This window comes from Monodon monoceros, unplaced genomic scaffold, assembly GCF_005190385.1.
Source record: "Monodon monoceros isolate NGI ecotype Baffin Bay Population unplaced genomic scaffold, NGI_Narwhal_1 Super_Scaffold_3, whole genome shotgun sequence".
NCBI lineage: Eukaryota > Metazoa > Chordata > Mammalia > Artiodactyla > Monodontidae > Monodon > Monodon monoceros.
In genome coordinates, this window is record NW_021703780.1 from 63,602,260 (window position 1) to 63,619,776 (window position 17,517).

The window sequence follows — 17,517 nt, forward strand, 5'->3', positions numbered from 1 at the left end:
GGTGTAAAGGATATAGGGTTTCAACAGGGGAGACAGACACGGCATTCAAGGCAAAGAAAGATATAAGTGAAGCCTGGAGGGGCAGTCACCTGCAAATGGACCATGGGGCTCTCAGTGGCTGTGGCTGTGGCCCAGGAGAAGTGGGAACCCAGGGAAGAGAGGCTGGAACAGGGCTCAAGGGACCTCGATGGAGAGGCCTGTTAGAGACCATCACCTCCTCAGGCTGGAGAGGACAGGGCAAGCTAGTGACGAGGTCCTGAGGCCCCAGTGCCCCTGACCATCCTCTCCCACCACCACTCAGGATCATACAGGGAAGCCTGTTTCCAGATGCCTGTGATTTATTTCCAAGCTGAGCTGCAGCACACAGGAAAATACACAAGGCTTTTCGGTCTACGCTTTTACAGAGAAAATAGATTCTGTCATTGGCTTTATCAGTGCCATCACCTCATTCTGTGAGGCTCCAGGGTGGATGGCCTGTCTCTAAGACTCTGCTTTCAAAGAAGCAGCTTGGCCAAGACCTCTGGGGGTTGGAGTGAGGGGCAGAGACCCCCACGGGGTGGCGGCTGGGGGGACAGAGCACATGAGCAGCACTCACTGCGAAGCTAAGGCAAAGAACGGAGCTGGCGGAAGGTGCCTCCTCTAACCCCAGGGACACGGCTTGCTGAAGCCCAGGACACAGACCAGGTGGGCGCGGGGGATGAGGGCTCTGGCCCAGCCTGGAGCAGCAGCAGGACTCTGAGTGTGCATGTGTATGGGGTGGGGAGGCATGCTGAAGAGGCAGCCCAGCGGGAGATGGAGGGGCTTCAGTTCACACTCCCCCTGCCCCAGCATAGCTCCCAGCGCGTGGTCCCTAATCCTGCGCTTGGCCCCTCTCATTAGCTCTACTTCAGGTGGGGGCCCCTGCTTAGGTCCCTTCCACCATCACCTCCCCTCACACTGTCAGTGCAAAACATTCTTAGGGCCAAGCCTCCGAGTCCCCTGCACCCTACCCAGGGCTGCAGGGAAGGGAGGAAAAGAAGGTGCTAGCTGGGGGCCTCGCCCAGCACCGGGAATTCCTTGCACATCTCTTGGACAATCATGCGGTCCATCTGACACTGGGGCGAGGCTTCCTCCTCGGTTAGGATGCGTCGCAGTGTGGCCTGCAGGTCGGGGAGCCGGTGGCGGTGCTGTAGGTAGGGTGTGGAGCGGATCACAGCGTGCATCAGGGAGAGGTACTCCATGCGAAGCTGTGGGGAGACCAGGCAAGCTCAGGGACCCCAGGGAGGCACTGAGACTGCCACCAGACAGGGACAGGCCACTACTGCCTCCTGGCAGCCACACGGACCCCAGGGCTGTGGACCACCTCACACCACTGAAGATCAGGGTTGCATCCCCAGCACCCAGAGTGGACCTGGCACAGAACTGGCCTTTGATAGTCACTGAATAAGTAAGTGAATAAATAAATCATCTGAGACACACACAGTCCCAGAACGCGGCCGGCCCAGGGAAGTCCTGCCTCAGAGAGGTGGTGAGGGGAAGCAGCGAGCCCCCATCCCTCCTGTAATGCTGGGCCCCTGTGGGGCTGCTGTCTGTCTGTTGGAGGCCCTCTGCTTCTCACTCTATCCTCTCACTCTGGAAGATCTCATTCACACCCACAGCTTCAAATAGTGACCCTCACTCAAACCTCTTGCAGAGACTCTCCGGTGAGCTGCAGATGAGAAAATCCAACTGCCCACTTGTCACCTCCTGCTTATCTGAGAGAGAACTCAAACTCACATAACAACCATCAAACTCGTGATCTTCCCCATCTTCCCAAAGCTGAAGGCTTTCTCGTGTTCTTTATTTTAATAAAGAGCACTGCTGTCCATTCAAGTGCTCAAGCCAAAACTGCACGTGTCCCCTCCGGTTCCTTTCTCCCCACACCCCGAATCCAATCCGTCCCAGTAAGACCCGGCCGTCTTGCCTTCTACGTGTGCCCTGAATCCATCTCTAACACCCCCTGCCAACCCACCCTCCCAGCACCTCTGGCTTTAACGGCTCCAAGAACCACTCCAATCTGACACCCCAGCTGCTCCTTATCCTCACTGAGACCCTGATCCATTGACCTGGCGCCAGCACTTTTTCCTCCATTTGCTCCCCTCACCATCCCTCATTTCTCTCTTTACCTCTGATTAGAGGAGTCAATACTCAAACCTTCTTTAGGCAGCATCACCCTGCTAACTCCCAACCCTGGTCAGACCAAAAAGCACCTGCCAATCAAATCCTAGAAGCTAAGCAGCAGACAATTAGAGTCTTGTGCAGGCTTGAACGGCATTCCCCACCACAAACCTCACTGCCTGGCACCCCTGCCACTTTCCTCTGCCACGTTCACTGTTCCTGAAAGGACCACTGCCCACCTTCTCTCCATTTTCCAAACCTAAACTGCCCGATCAGTTGGCTTTGTGCTTCATGCAGAAAACAAGCAGACTTTCAGAAACGCCTGGTCTTCCCCCGGCACCCACACCTCACCTGTCCCCAGTGAATGAACTGTCCTGGCTCCTGCCAGAGGCCTTCCCTCCAGGGGGGCCTGGACCCTCCCCTGCTGCCTGACCTACTTGACACCCGCAGCGGCTGACTCTCCCGACACATCAGCCGTTTCTCCATGACTGGCGTGCTGGATCATTCCCTCTGACTCAGACATGCACCTGCATCTCCCACCTTTAAAAGACTTTCCCTGACCCCATGTCTCCCTCCAGTGATCCCCCACCTTTTTCTGCTCCCCTTCACTTAAAAACACACGAAGGTTGTCTCCATTCACTGCTCCCATCTTCCCCCTTTCTACTCCCCTCCAACTTCAAATCCTCTCTTCAACTTCCCACTCGGATTCTCTTCCCTCCAGTCCATGGACGCTGCTCGTGAATCACGCCTCATCTCCATGTGGCGAATCCCGTGGCTCATTCTCAGGCCTCATCTCACTCGGGCTCCTAACTGTGGAGACAGCTCATCCCCCTCCTCCTCCATACACGTGGCTTTGGGCTCCTGCTCTCTTGGTTTTCCTCCTGGGTGTCTCCCTATGTGCCCCAACTGTGCCCTGGGCTGAGGCCTGAGCTTCCCTCTGTCCCATCCATCCCACACCCTAGGTGACCGCACTGTCACAGGCTTCCCAGCACATCTATGCACAGCCAACTCCAAAGTGTCTCTTTCCAGTCCCAACTCACACCCCAGGTCCTCTGTACCTGGATGCCCAACAGGTATCTTCTCAGTCTTGACACATCAAAACACAACTCTATTCAAAGGTTCTTCCCCACCTGAGCAATCGGCACTTCATCCACCCGGTTGCTCCAGACCAATCCAGCAGCAAGCCCTGCCAACTCACCTCCAACACACCCCGGCCTGACCTCCTCTCCCAGCCTATTCGTGCCACGTGGACAGCTGCAGCCGCCTCCTCACCAGCCTCCCGCTTCTGCTGTGCTTTCAGTCTCCGTTTCATTCAGGATGGTAATCAGATCACTTCCCCTGCCCCTGAGAAGGGGTGACAACCTCCCGCCGCAGCCTCCAAGGCTTTGTGTAAACTCTACTTCCTCCTCCTCACCTCCCACCACTCCCTCCACTCCTGCTTTCTTCAGACAGCCCACCCCCGATCACCTCATGGCGGGCTCCCTTGGGTCTTGGCACACCTGTCATGGTTGAGCGGCCTCCCACGCTTACCCGGCTCCAGCAGTGCCCCTCGCCCTAGTCTCCATTCAGCGTCAGGTGCCCCCCTTTTGTTAGTTTCTACACAGCTGCCATCCCCAGGCACCTTATCTCCAGGCGACAGGTCCGCGATGTGCCGCACGGTGATGTCGATGAGCGCCATCATATCCGTGTGGTAGAAGATGGCAGCTGTGGCGGGGCTGGCGAACACGTCCTGCAGGAACTTGAGGACAGAGTGTGGCGGCTGAGGTTCATGCTTAAAGATGCGCACGGGGTCATCTAGAAGGCAGGGGGAAGAGGGGGTCAGGGCAGTCCTCGAGGGGGCCCAGAGTCACCCCAGCGAGTTACAGGAGTCATGGAGTCACAGGACATCGAAGGGGCCCCACACAGATTCCTGGGCCCTCACCCCCTCTGTTCAGGAGCAACAGTAGCTTCTCGGAGAAGATCTTGACATTGGCGTGTTTGCTCAGAGCGGCCATGATGAAGTTCTGGTCAGGGGCTGAGGAAGGACACGGGGGTAGACAACAGCACAGGTGCTAAGCCTGGAGAGCCCCCCTCCTCCCCCCTACGGTGAGTCAGCCACCCCCGTCAGACCCTGCCCCCACCTGGCAGGTGCAAATTGAGAGCCAGAAGTAGATTCATGCAGAGATCCGGCAGTTGCTCGGTGGTGTCCAAGGGCAGCCCGTCCTCAACGATGCTCAGCAGGAACTGGGCGAAGGGTGTGCCCAGGTGCTCTGGGAGAGGGGTACGTGGAAGTCTGCAGCCCGCCCCCCGTCACACACCGCCACACCGCCCAGCCTCCCTGGGTTTCTGTGAGCCCTGGAGACATTCAGTCAGACTACAGTCAGTGGGTGCCCAGCCCCTTGGGCCATGGGCCCCACCTCCAGCGGGCTGTGGGCTCCCTGTGGTCCGCTGGTCAGTGACCTGCCTTCTTACCATAGTGTGCATAGGGCACTGCCTCACCCATGGAGAAGACCATGGCCAGAATGAGGGCGGAGTAACAGAGTTTCTGATGGTCTGCGGGGGAGCAAAGCAGGCGGTCAGAGCCCCCCAGATGGCGGGAACCTCCCCAGCTGGCAGGAAGCTGCCCCTCACTCACCCTGCGTGTCTGTCTGCATGTCCCGCGCCAGCTCCACAGGCAGCACAGATGACACTAGTGTGGAGATGATGGCTGCGTCCAGGCTGCACATGGCGCCGAAGCATTTGAGGAGCAGCAGCCGCAGCGATACCCGGTGCTCCTGGCAGGGGACCCTGTGTGCTCAATGCCCGGAACCCCCACCTCTACCCAGGTCCCTCTGTGCCCCCTCCCCTCTGTTTCCCACACACCATTTGGTAATAGGCCACCAAGGCCAGGACAGACTCGAACTCATTCCTCTTGCACATTTTCTTGCAAACTTCAGGGTCTGCATCCGTCTGTGGGGAGGACGAAGTGTGATGGAGTCACTCAGTGTAAGGTGGCCACATGTGAGTGAGCTGAGGATGAGTAGGGGAGACTCCCGAGCACTGGGAGGGATGGGGCAGGGGTGGGGGACACCTGGGGGCACCCAGCCCGCACCAGAATGTGCAGCAGCTCCTCCAGGTAGCAGCGGATGACACCCTCGTCCTCATACAGGGCCCAGCTGCGCTGCTGGGCGTCATCCTTCCGCCGGGCCAGGTCTGCAAAGATCACCTCCAGCCGCTGCTGGTCATGGCAGACCTGCCCTGAGGGCAGGGCAGTGCTCAGGTCCTGGAGGAAGAGGTCTGGCTCAGCACACTGGCCCCACACCATCTCCAGGAGGCCCACAAGGCCTGGAGTTCAACCTAGACCCTGAGGTCATGGCATGAGCTCCAGGCCAGTGTCAGGCAGGGGGCCCCAGCCTCACCTACCAGAGCTACCTGGAGCCAGCGTCATCGCAGGAAGGGTGAGGGGACCAGCGCCCAGTTCTCTTCCCTCCTCCCCGCTGCTCCCATCAAGCTCCCACAAAAGACCTGCTCCCACAGCCCATCCCCCAACATCGAGGCCGCCAAGGGCACTGACCCAGCTCTATACCCCCTCCCCAAGTAATTCCACTGCCCCCAAGTCTTAACAACCGTCTGGGACAGGATTCTGCATGAGACACATCCATGGGGTGTTCTCCAACAACTTGCCTCCTGTCCCAGACCTGGATAAACATCCTCCATGAGGAAGGCCACCAACTCCTCACTGCCTGAATGTGACTGAGACTCCACCCCCTGATTCTACACAAAGTGGGACAGGCCTGTCATCTACCCACCTGCCGTGTTCCTCTTGATCCAGTGTCCCAGCACAGGCAAACCCACTGACTCACTGCTCTCCACGCCCCAAACCAGAGCTGCAGGAGCCATGGAGCCCTAAGGAGAGACCTCTGGCCCATCTGGCCCCCACCGTGTAGACTTGACTCATGCCCCCCAATCCTGCTCCCTGACCAGTGCCCCAACCTTGGCAAAGGATCCCACCCGCCCATGATCCACACACACCTCATTCACATCTCAGTCAGCACTCGGGCCTCCATCATAGCTCTCGAAGCACCCACTGCTCTCCACTGCCAAGGCCAGCATGACACTGCCCTCTCTCATGCCTTATGTCCATTACTTCCCTGCAGCCTGAGAGAACTCCTGGCCACCCATGGCTGTCTCATCTGTCACCTGCCCCAGGTCTCACCTCCAACCACACCACTTGCTCCCTCCCTCACCCCCTGTGTTCCAGCCATGCTGGCCTTGTTCCACTTCTTCCTGTGAGCCAAGCTCGGTCCTGCCTCATGGCCCTCGTCAGCCTGAGCCTCTGCCTGGAATACTCTTCCTCCCTTTCTCCTTCAGGGATCAGCCCAAATGTCCCCAGTACCCAGCACAAGGAAGCCAAGAGCTAGAGCTCAACAAAGACCTGTCAGGTAAAGGCTGGACACAGTGTGAGGGTGGGGAAGGGGCAGGGGCTGTAGGGCGGCCCCAGGATGGGGAGGCCCCTGGCCCTGTTGCCCACCCTCACCTTGCCCTCTACCAGTGAGAGGAGGACCTGCTCCATGATAGGTGAGCTGGCCGGCACTGAGGCCTGGATGTGACCCACCACGACGCCAATGGCCACTCGGCACAGCTCGTGGCTCAGGCCGGTGTTCCTCCGCACGAGCTCCATCAGCTCTGCCCCAATGGTCCTGGGCACAGCAGTCTCAGCCAGCGCCTTCTCTTCTGTGGTCCCCAGGCTCAGTGCACCCAGGGCTTCCAGCTCATCAGGGGCTGGGGCTGTATCAACTGCTACCTCCTCTGTAGGGGGCTCCGAGTTTAGCACCTTGGAGGGAGGGGGCTGAGCTTGGGACACAGTGGTATGCGTGCCTCGGCGGGGCACAGGTGGGGGCGTGGGTGAGCAGCTGGGGCCTGGCTCCGATGAGCTGGAGCCAGTATAGAGTGTGTCAAGGGAGGCGCTGCTGACAGAGGAGCCGCTGGACACAGAACTGCCCCCAGAGGGTGTGGTGTTGCGGCCGCCTGTGGGCAGAGAGGGGATGCTGTGCTAGGGCAGCCCCCTGGGGGCCCCAGCCCCTCCAAGCCCAGAGCCCCCGCCCCCCAGTACAGGGCCTAGTTCCTATGCCAGACCCTCCCACCAAGCCCAGAACCCCCAACTGCCCCGACACGTGCCCTGTCTTCCCCCCAAGCCTGGAGCCCCCAGTTCCCTGACATAGGCAGAGTAACCATTCCAAGTACAGGGTGCCCCCCGAGTCCCCCAACCCCGCCTTCTCACCACTCCCGGAGGCCAGTAGGGCCTCGCGGTCTCGGCGCTTCACAGGTGGGGGTGGCGTGGCGGGTGCTGCTCGGCGAGGCTGTGGTGGGATCTGGGAGGACAGAAGTGGGATCTGAGGGTACGACCTGGCTAGCGCCCTGAGCTTGGCATGGGCAGGACTATGGTTCCGGGCGGCATCGCTGACCCCAGTGGACCCCTGGCGCCTCTGGACAAAGCCTTAAGCTCCACCCACCTCCCTTTCCCAGGATGTTCTCACCATGTACCTGGTAGAGGCCTCCATCTGCCCCAAGATACTCAGAACTGGGCAGGCTGTGCTGCCGCTCGAATCCAGCTCTACACACCCCGTTGGGCTGCCTGGCAGCAGCAGCATCCAGGTGGTGGTCACTGGTGGACGGCGTCATAGCTGCAGGGTTGGGGGCTGAGGGGCCTCTGTGGGACAGGGTCTCTTTCCGGTGGTGGATCAGCTTCCTGAGGGAGGGACAGGGAGGTTATTGGGGGAGTTACCTTACGACTCCCGAAGTCCTCACATGCTCCTCGTGGGATGCGGCCCACCCTAGCCCAGGCTCCCCAACCTCCCACTGCCCTCATGCTCCACCCCACTCTGCACTACCAACACTGCTCTCTGGCGTCCCCAGTACTCACTGAAGGACCCCACCCCACGGTGCTTACTGGGCGGTTCTCCCGCCCCACTCACTGGAGGATCCCGCGCTGCTCCAGGCTGTACTTGCCACCATCCCGCATGGCTGCATTGTGCACAGCCTCAATGGCCCTGTCAATGGCTTGGAGGACATCCTGCTCCAGGCCCTGTGGGGGCAGGGGTGGGCAGTTAGGTCTGGGGGCCAAGTGAGGTACTGAGCCCAGAGCCAGCCCAGGATGGAGCCCGGGGCAGACAAAGGACCACTACAGCTGAAGCCTGTAATGCCAGATGTGAACACAGCAAGCTGAACTAGAATATGAAATGGGCTTCTCAAACTGCGTCACTCAGGGAGCTGGGCCACGGGGAGGGCCCATGCTGCTGCTTTATATATTGGGGCCCCGCGCAGGATTTTACCTCACAGTGAGGCTCTCAGCTAAGATGTAGCCGAAAACCTGGGGTCTAGAGCAATACCACAGCCCATGGACCCTCAGTTTGAGGCCAGGAGTACACACTTAGTCTATCCCCAGGCTTGGCTCAGATCCCAGGCTGAGATGCCAAGCAGGGAGCCTCTAGTGTCTGGAAGTCTTAACAAATCACTCTGGATCTTGCTGATCCTTCACAAAACCAAGGTCACACTCCAGGACGGCCCTGTCCTCAGAGAGCCTTCTGCAGGCCCTGGTAGCTGAGGACAGGCCAAAGGGATCTCCTCTCTCCACCCCTGATGCCAGCCCCCATCCCCTCAAGCTATTCCAGGAATCCTCCAGACCTGCACTGGGAAGCAGCAGTTCTGTGTCTGTGGCAAAAGACAGACATGAGCGCAGGACCTGGCCCCTGCCCCAGATTCTGTGTTGCCATCCGCAGCAACTCAGGGGTCCAATCTACCCAGCCTGGCTGGCATGGGGTACAGAGTAGGGGGTGGCAGCTGTGGGACCAGCCACTCCCACCCTTCGCTGCCCCTGGCACACATGGTCCATCAGACATAGGAGCCTCAGAACTAAGGTGACATCACACCAGAGTGGGTTTGAGAAGCTTCTCTGATGGGGACAGACAGATGGACTCAGAGGTCAACAAAGCCCTCCAGGTAGCACGGGGCGTGTCAGAGTGCAGGAGACAGCAGACAGAAAGGGGGACAGAGAAAGACAGATGATACACAGAAAGCAAGAAAGATGGAGAGAGAGAGAGAGGGAGGGAGGGAGAGAGAGAGGGAGAGAGAGAGAAGCAGAGGGAGACACGCAGAAAGAAATTGAGATTTGGAGACAGAGAAGGGAAGAGAGTCAGAGGAAGAAACACACACAAGCGGAGAGTCAGAATGACACCGAGATACAGAGAGAGCCACGGAGACGAAGGCAGAGGGAGATCTGCAGCAAGAAACCAACAGATAGACAAGATGGTAGCCTCTCTGCCCTCCCCAAACACCCAGCCCCAGTGGCCCAGGCAGGGGAGGGGCCTCTTGGGCCCTCGGGGAAGAGGCAGGACTTTCCTCAGAGGCCTCCAACAAGCTCCCAGCTCCAGAGAGGCTGGGTCTGACATGCTCACCCTGGACCCAGTAGCCCTGGTGTCCAGGGCTCTCACTCTTACCCAGACACTCCTAGATGCCATGAGGCCAAGGGTTTAGGGACCAGGGCCCATCCCCTCTGGTAAGACCAGATGACATCTCCAAATTTATCCTGTTATTTCTGTCCTGAACTGGGCTGGGACAGGATGTTTCCTAAAGGCTATGGACTAGGATTGGGCGGGGGTGTCTGGCACAGGGCAGACCTGGAGGCTCCAGGCCCTCCTTCCCCCTGTGATCAGAATAGACCAGCTGGAGACAACACATCCCAGCCCCCATACCAGGACTATTCTTGGGGAAACAGGAACTGGGGCTGCAGACTCCACTGGAAGGAAATGGGGTCAAAGCCAGACCGGGGACGCCATGGGGAGGTCTCACTTCCTTGCAATGGGAGCAGCCCCCACCCCAGGCTGGGGGCCAAGGAGGGATGGAGCTCCCTCATCTTCAGAGAAAGGAAGTCTGAAAAGTCAGGGCCTGAGGCTTGTGAAAGAGAGTAGTGCCACGGAGTGTCAGCAGGGCCTGGGATCCCTGGTTCAAAGTGAACTGACGAAGGTGTCTTAGGAAAGGCTTAGGGGGTGACTGAGTACAGGAGAGTAAAAGATACTGAGGTCTCAGGGCTTGGGGGGTCATTTAGGGGAGGGGGGTGTCCATGGCTCTCAGGTCCAAATGGGAGAGGGGGTGTAAAGGCATGGAAGATGGTGGGGAAACAGGCAGTGTCCAGGGTTGCCCGGGTCTCAGTGGTGGAAGCTGAGGAAAAGGAGGCAAAAGTGTGGGATCCTGGTGATCCAGGGAAGGGGCCAATTAATTCTGGGGTCTCAATGATCTGGGGAACTGCTCAGAATTTGGTGTGCTGGAATCTCAGGACTGACTCTTGAATTCTATTCGGATGGAGGTTCAGATGTTGGGGCCCAATGGCTCTGGGATCCCGAGGAGTCTCAGTCCCAGAGTTGGGCTTTTGGTAGATCTGAGTCCTCAGAGTTGGCTGTCAAGGCCCTGGTCTTGGGTTGGGGCGCGGGCTCTTAGGGTCCCAGTCCTCCTGGGGTTTCACGGTCAGGTTCTCAAACTCCTTATCTGCTGGAGGTCCCGGCGGGCCTGGGGTGCCGGGGTCTGTCCTGCGAGCCTATGTTGGAGCTCAGTCAAGGGGGCGGCTGAGGCCGGGCCGGGGAGGGGCACACTCACCTGCAGGCGGCGCAGGTAGGCGGGCGGCACGTAGCCCGTCTCGCCACTGCGCGCCCGCGCCGCCAGCCACCAGTGCGCGCTGCTGCGCTCCAGAACCAGGAAGGTCTCGCCCGCGGCGAACGCCAGCGCGTTGGGCTCCGCCGAGCGGAACGCGTACAGCGCGCGGTACATGAGGGTGAGTCGGGCCGGGGCAGGAGAGACGGCAGGGTCTGCGAAACCAGGACGCCAGGCCGGGAGCGCCTCACCGCGCTCGCCCTGCCCCGTGACACACCGCGCGTGCGCGCGCGCGCGCCCGCCCGCCCGCCGCAGCCCCGCCCCAGGATGTGTCGGCTCCTGCGCAGAAGCGCGGCGCCCCCTAGTGTCCACAGGCTGCGCGGCCCGGCGCGGCCTCCGAGAACCCGCTGCCCTTTCCGCCCCTTCCGTGGACTTCTGCGTCTCCAAGCTCCCGACTCCCTGCCCCAGCACCCTACCTAGAGCCCCAGACCCAGCTTTCCCGCCCGGCCCTCCACTCCCTTTACCCGCCCAAGCCCTAGTGCTGCGGCCCATCCGACTTCCCGAAGGAGCGCTCCGCCCGCAGCCCAAAGACAGAGCCTCTGTCCGATGCTGACAGTCCCATGCGTCCTTGCCACCCCAGGGGAGTGGGACCTGACCTACTAACATAAGGACAGCGACCCCGTGAGGGTAGTCCCGTTGTTGGATCTTGAGACACTTGGAGGCGCCCGCGGGGCCCGGGTCTGCTCCGTGTCTCTAGGCCTCCTGACCCCGCTTACCGCCCCAGTGGTGGGCAACGGGGAGCAAGAGTGAGGGGGGACGGTAAAAACAAAACCCACGGGGGGCCATTTCTCTGTCCAAAGTCCTCCCATCCTTGCTCCCCACCCCACCTCCTCTTTTCGGCTACTAGCTTCTCTCGTCCTCTGTAACGTGGGTCTTTGCATAGTTTCCTCTGCCTGGGACACACTTTCCTTCCTCACAGTATAAAGTCCGCAGGCTCCCACCCCTATCAATCGCTATCACATCACTCTGTTCTGTTGTCTTTGGGGACTTACAACTCCAGGTTATCTTATTTCTCACGCTTCCTTCTGAGAGCAGACAGAAGGGCTGGTGGAGGATGGAGAGTGGGGCACCATGTGGCCTTAAGAGCTTGTTTGGCCCACCTTCCGGTCAGCCCTGACTTGGTGAGGTCTTTGAAGTCCTAGGAGGGAAGGGGGAAACCCCGGGGAGAGATCCTAAGGGTCCTGGGGACCTCCCATTTCTGTCCAGGGGCTGCTCCAGCCACATTCCCCTCTGGAAGCCTGGGCCCAGGGAGAAGGGGCTGTAGGCACAACCAGGCCAGTGTATGCAGTTGGCCTGTTTTTGGACATAGTGGATACAGGCATAGTGGACCTTGGAGAGGAGGTGCTAGGAGGTTCAGGCAAGGCAAGGGGTGGGGCTGCTAAAACTGGACATCTAGACCCTACCTTCTTAGCACTGGTTCTGTGTCCTTCTCCCTGGTGTCTGGGTCTGCAGTTCAAGACCTCTTGCCACACCTCTCCCTGAAACCATCCTAGCACAGAGCACAAGTAGCTCTCTTAGGGGCTGCCCTGGCTGGAGCCACATGAAGGATGACACTAGCGTGGTTGCAGTGGGGTCCAGGGCTGCGTAGGAGTGGTGACAGGTGGTGTGGCCAAGAGGACCACACTGCTCAGAACAACCCCTCCCATCAAGCCACCCACCTTCTGGGACCTCCTAAGACCTTGACCACAGAGCCAATGGCTGCCAACAGACCAAAGCCTGGTGGCTACCTGAGGCCCCAGTATTGACTCCAGGATGTCTGACATCACAATGTCCAGCCAATTAGCTGCTACCAGTGGCACAGGAGCTGGACCCAACGTTTGGCACACCTGCTGCCCAACTTTGGCTTAAGCTACATGAGGGCAGGGAAAGACCTGTATCAACAGTCAATTGTAGTTCTCTGCATAAGGGGTGCTGGGACAGACCAGCACAGATCCCAGAGGGACCCATTTACGGTTATGTGTGTGGGTGCTTGGTTAAGGGACCGAGGACTAAGCCAAGAGGCTATGGTGACTTTAGGGTCCATGGGATGGGGTCACTGGAAGGAATATATTGCTGGGCCAGGGTGGAGGTCATGGCATATGTGATGTTTCTGAGGTTTGGGAGGGGGGATGGCTGCCTATCCTTGGGCAAGAACGACAGCAGCACTGTGTACAATTAACAAAAAGATTTGTATTAGAACATTTACACTCAGGGAAGAAAGAGGTATCTGCATCATCAAATGTGGAATGTTGAAGAGAGTTAAAATAAATAAAGACTCCGAGAGCGGTTGGGGCTGGCTCAGGCTGGGACTCATAGAGGCCTCTGCCCATCAGCTCCAGGCTGCAGGGGCCACCGCCTGGCCATACTGGCCTCCTCCCCGACGCAGCACAGCTGTGCCTGGGACACAGAGAGTCTCTCAGGTACTGCTGCAGCCAGCAAGCTCACTCCCCACTTTCCTCACTTATCTCTGTAACAATGTCTATCAGGCTCTGGAGCCCAAAGATATAGCCAGCATCCTGGCCCTCGTGTACCACACTGTCCTCACCATACAGCCTGCAAGTGGTGTGTGCGAAATCGATCATGCGCACGTCCACCGAGCTGGTGCCGATGGGCTTGTAGGCATAGGCACCAGCCGACTCGTCGGCTGACTCCTCTGACAGGTCCTCCAAGTCCTCAGCATCTGAGTCCAGGGCCACTTCAGGCCGCTCCTTCCCATCATAAATGACCAGCAGGGAGCTTGAGTAGAAGCGGTAGGATTCTTGTCGCTCCAACACGGACTTGAGTTCAGTCAGCTTCCTAAGCACAGGGCCCAGGAGCTCGCGGCGCAGGTACCGCCCGTTGTGGAAAAACTGGAAAAGTGCCTCCTTGAAGCCCTGCACGGACAGCTTCCGGCCGTGGTACTTGTTCATGAACATGAGCTGCCCACTGCCTGCCTGGTATACCTGTGGGAGGGAGACCAGCAGGTGAGGTGCTGACAGCCATCTCAGGGCCTAGACCCTGGGGAGTGGCAGCGATATGACAGTCATGGATCAGATCCTTTAATTTGTTAAGTATCACAAGAGACACTGTCCTTGCCAATCAACACCCACTCAGGATACAGCCCTCTGACCTGGGTTCCATCACCAGCCCCCTGCTCAGTGTATGTGTTGGTGGAGAGGGCCTAACTTTTTTGCCTTTCTCCCCCTCCTGTCCACAGCCTCTGGACTCAGCCAACCAGGGCAGCCCCAGAGACGATTACCCATGCAAGCATGCTTCCTTTTCTAACCAGAAAGTGACAGGTTCATTCAAATCTGGAATCTTTTGAGAAAACGGGACTACGCCACGGTGGGAGAATGGCAGCTCCTGGATGCCCCAGCCAGCCCACACCACGCACCTGCACTCCTCTCACCTGCATGCCACACACGCGCACACCAATGACTGCAGACGTGCTCTGCTGGCATTTGCGGATCTGGTTGGCTGCCTTCTCCTCTGAAGCATCGTCACCATGCTGGCGCGTACCCATCTTGAGGTCCAGGACACAAGGCACCTCATAACGGGAAGTCAGGTTCTCCAGTAAGATAAATTCTGAGTGGTTAAGGACAATGCCCCTCTAATGAAAAGGTGCTGCTCCACGGGGCCTTGGCATTCCCAGGGTACAAGGCCTGCACACAGTGCCCCAGAGATCCTGCTATATTTCCCATGCAGGCAGCCCAGGCTAGAAGGCTGAAAGACACCTTCAATTCTTGTCAGGGAACTGGCCTGAGAACAGCCTGGGAGACACACACATCATTCCCTGAACTCAGCAAGATGTGGGACCATGGTCCAAAACATACTGTCCTAGGGACTTCCCCGGTGGTCCAGTGGCTAAGATTCTGCACTCCCAATGCAGGGGGCCCAGGTTCGATCCCCGGTCAGGGAACTAGATCCCACATGCGGCAACTAAGGGTTCACACGCCACAACTAAAAAGATCCCACATGCTGCAACTAAAAGATCCCGTATGCCGCAATGAAGATCCCATGTGCTGCAACTAAGACCCAAAGCATCCATAAATAAATAAATATATTTTTTTAAAAAGTGACACAAATAGCAAAACAAAACAAAAATAGAAATGTCCTAAATTACAAACAGAACATCAAATAAATTCAGTAAATCCTAGTCTTAAATATGAACTAGAAATATCAGTATGAACTCATGAAAAGTTTTCTCTTTAAAATAAATATGTATTTCCCAGATGTGGGCACTGAAAAGATCTAGAAACAATGACCGGATGTATGAGCTCCCCTAGTGCCCAGACCAGTGCTCCTAGAGCAGGGCCAGTGAACCATGACCCCCTGCTCACTCACTGTTGTATAACCTATAAGCTAGGAATGAACGGTTCTTACTTTTTTTTTTTTTTTTTGGCTGTGTTGGGTCTTTGCTGCTGCGTGCAGGCTTTCTCTAGTTGCGGCGAGCGGGGGCTACTCTTTGTTGCGGCGCGTGGGCTTCTCATTGCAGTGGCTTCTCTTATTGCAGAGCACAGGCTCTTAGGCGCATGGGCTTTAGTCGTTGTGGCACGAGGGCTCAGTAATTGTGCCTCACAGGCTCTAGACCACAGGCTCAGTAGTTGTGGTGCACGGGCTTAGTTGCTCTGTGCTATGTGGCATCTTCCCGGACCAGGGCTCAAACCCGTGCCCCCTGCATTGGCAGGCAGATTTTTACGTGTGTGTGTGTGTGTGTGTGTGTGTGTGTGTGTGCACGCGCACGGTACGCGGGCCTCTCACTGTTGTGGCCTCTCCCATTGCGGAGCACAGGCTCCGGACGCGCAGGCTCAGCGGCCATGGCTCATGCGCCTAGCTGCTCCGCGGCATGTGGGATCTTTCCAGACCGGGGCACGAACCCGTGTCCCCTGCATCGGCAGGTGGACTCGCAACCACTGCGCCACCAGGGTAAGCCCTTATATATTTTTTTATTCATTCATTCATTCACTTATTTATTTATGGCTGTGTTGGGTCTTTGTTGCTGTGCGCAGGCTTTCTCTAGTTGTGGCTAGTGGGGGCTACTTTTCGTTGTGGTGCACCAGCTTCTCACTGCAGTAGCTTCTCTTGTTGCGGAGCACGGGCTCTAGGTGCGTGGGCTTTGGTAGTTGCGGCTCGTGGGCTCTAGAGCGCAGGCTCAGTAGCTGTAGCGCACGGGCTTAGTTGCTCCGTGGCATGCGGGACCTTCCTGGACCAGGGCTTGAACCCATGTCCCCTGCATTGTCAGGCGGATTCTTAACCACTGCACCACCAGGGAAGCCCTATTCTTATATTTCTAAGAGGTCAAAAACTGTATGGGGTGGGACAGGGAGAGTGGGAGGGAGATGCAAGAGAGAGGAGATATGGGGATATATGTATATGTATAGCTGATTCACTGTTATAAAGCAGAAACTAACACACCATTGTAAAGCAATTATACTCCAATAAAGATGTTAAAAAAATCATAGTAAAAATAAGAATTAAAAAAAAAACTATATGTAATACTTCATGACACACGAAAATTGAATGAAATTCAAATCTCAGTGACCATAAATAGAGTTTTATTGGAATACAGCCACATTCATTCATTTACATTATCATCTATGGCTGCTTTCAGGGTACAAATGGCAGAGTTGTGATGCAGTCAGTGTATGGCCTGCAAAGCCTAAAATATTCACTGGCCATTTACTGAAAAAGTTTGCAACCCCCGGTGTAGAAGAATGACTGAATTCACATCTGGAATATGAAATATACACAAGTCTGTACCAGTTCTTCATATGGGAAAGACAGCCATCAGAGACTACTGTGATTGTGTCAAAATGACTCAGGAGCCTATTTTGAAAGGCTCCCACTTGCCAAGCATGGGACAATTTGAGCATCAGTAAAGATAACTGCAGTGGACTAAAACACGTCAAATATGTTTAAATTCATGGGTTCATAACAATGCTGAAAACCTCACTGGTCACCTTTGGAGGGTGTTAAGAAACCATCTCTTTATTCTAAATCTAGTAAACAAAGGAAAATAAACTCTTAACCTGCCTTTCCTATATGAACTATACCTCAGGATAAGCATATAGTTGATGAGGAAGAGTTTCTCTTTACAGAAGGATTCCAGCTAATGAATGAAAAAGGAATGACAAAATTAGAAAATCACCTAATGAAAAAGTGGCTCTAAGGCAACTGCAATACAAAAGAGAAAGACAACAGAACACCGTGCTTCCCGATGGACAGCTACAATACCATCTCTGAGGGATTCTTGCCCCCACCCCCCCAAAACTGAACCTGAATCTGATCAAGCTTGTAGATAAAATTATCAACTCAATGGAAACAGAGGGGAAAGAGTAACGTGTAAAAGACACCACAGGATGTAATCAGTATAATCCAGATGGTGGGAAACTCTAGAAGACCCAGTTTCTTTGACAAGAAATTTCCAAGAAGAAAAACCAGAAAGGGTATTTTAAAAGACTTAAACATTTCAACCAAATGTAATGTGTGAACCTCATTTGGATCCCCATTCAAGCAAATCATCAACAAAAATATTTATGAGACAATTAGGAAAATGGGGTCACGAATTAGATACTTGATAGTAAGGAATTACTGTCCACTTTTCAAGGAGTAATAATGGTATTAATGTTTTAAAATACCTTTATCTTTCAGAGATACATGCTGAGGTGTATATAGATGAAATGAAATATCTGACACTTGCTTCAGAGAGTGTTCAGCTGGGGGCTGCTGGGTGTATAGAGACAGTCATGACAGGAGACTGAC

The 17,517-nt window shown here is 56.4% G+C and overlaps 2 protein-coding genes across 5 annotated transcripts in view; both read right to left on the reverse strand.

Moving 5' to 3' along the window:
- Positions 1–320: 320 nt before the first annotated feature.
- On the reverse strand, positions 321–11,027 carry NCKIPSD (NCK interacting protein with SH3 domain). The gene is made up of 13 exons (XM_029244198.1): positions 10,744–11,027; positions 8,070–8,179; positions 7,639–7,843; positions 7,376–7,466; positions 6,632–7,122; positions 5,207–5,377; positions 4,978–5,064; positions 4,751–4,889; positions 4,588–4,668; positions 4,257–4,385; positions 4,058–4,150; positions 3,758–3,930; positions 321–1,226 (listed from the first exon to the last, which is right to left on the reverse strand). Exons 1-13 carry the CDS (start codon positions 10,912–10,914, stop codon positions 1,023–1,025), a joined length of 2,145 nt encoding a protein of 714 aa, XP_029100031.1. The 5' UTR covers positions 10,915–11,027; the 3' UTR covers positions 321–1,022.
- A 1,919-nt stretch (positions 11,028–12,946) lies between these two features.
- The window catches only part of IP6K2 (inositol hexakisphosphate kinase 2), a 29,276-nt gene continuing 24,705 nt past the window's right edge, over positions 12,947–17,517 (reverse strand). For all 4 annotated transcript variants that reach the window (XM_029243556.1, XM_029243558.1, XM_029243559.1 and 1 more), the window contains 2 exons: positions 14,165–14,340; positions 12,947–13,718 (listed from right to left, as the gene is read on the reverse strand). In XM_029243556.1, coding sequence (XP_029099389.1) covers positions 13,218–13,718; positions 14,165–14,340 — 677 coding nt within the window. In that variant the 3' untranslated portion in view covers positions 12,947–13,217. The remainder of the gene's footprint in view (positions 13,719–14,164; positions 14,341–17,517) is intronic.

Coding starts and splice junctions, on each gene's coding strand:
- NCKIPSD (XM_029244198.1), bottom strand. CDS start 10,914: ATGTACCGCGCGCTGTACGCGTTCCGCTCGGCGGAGCCCAACGCGCTG. Junction 4,890..4,977: donor TGGTGGCCTATTACCAAATG/GTGTGTGGGAAA, acceptor GTCCCCTGCCAG/GAGCACCGGGTATCGCTGCG. Junction 3,931..4,057: donor GTTGCTCCTGAACAGAGGGG/GTGAGGGCCCAG, acceptor CCTGCCTTCTAG/ATGACCCCGTGCGCATCTTT.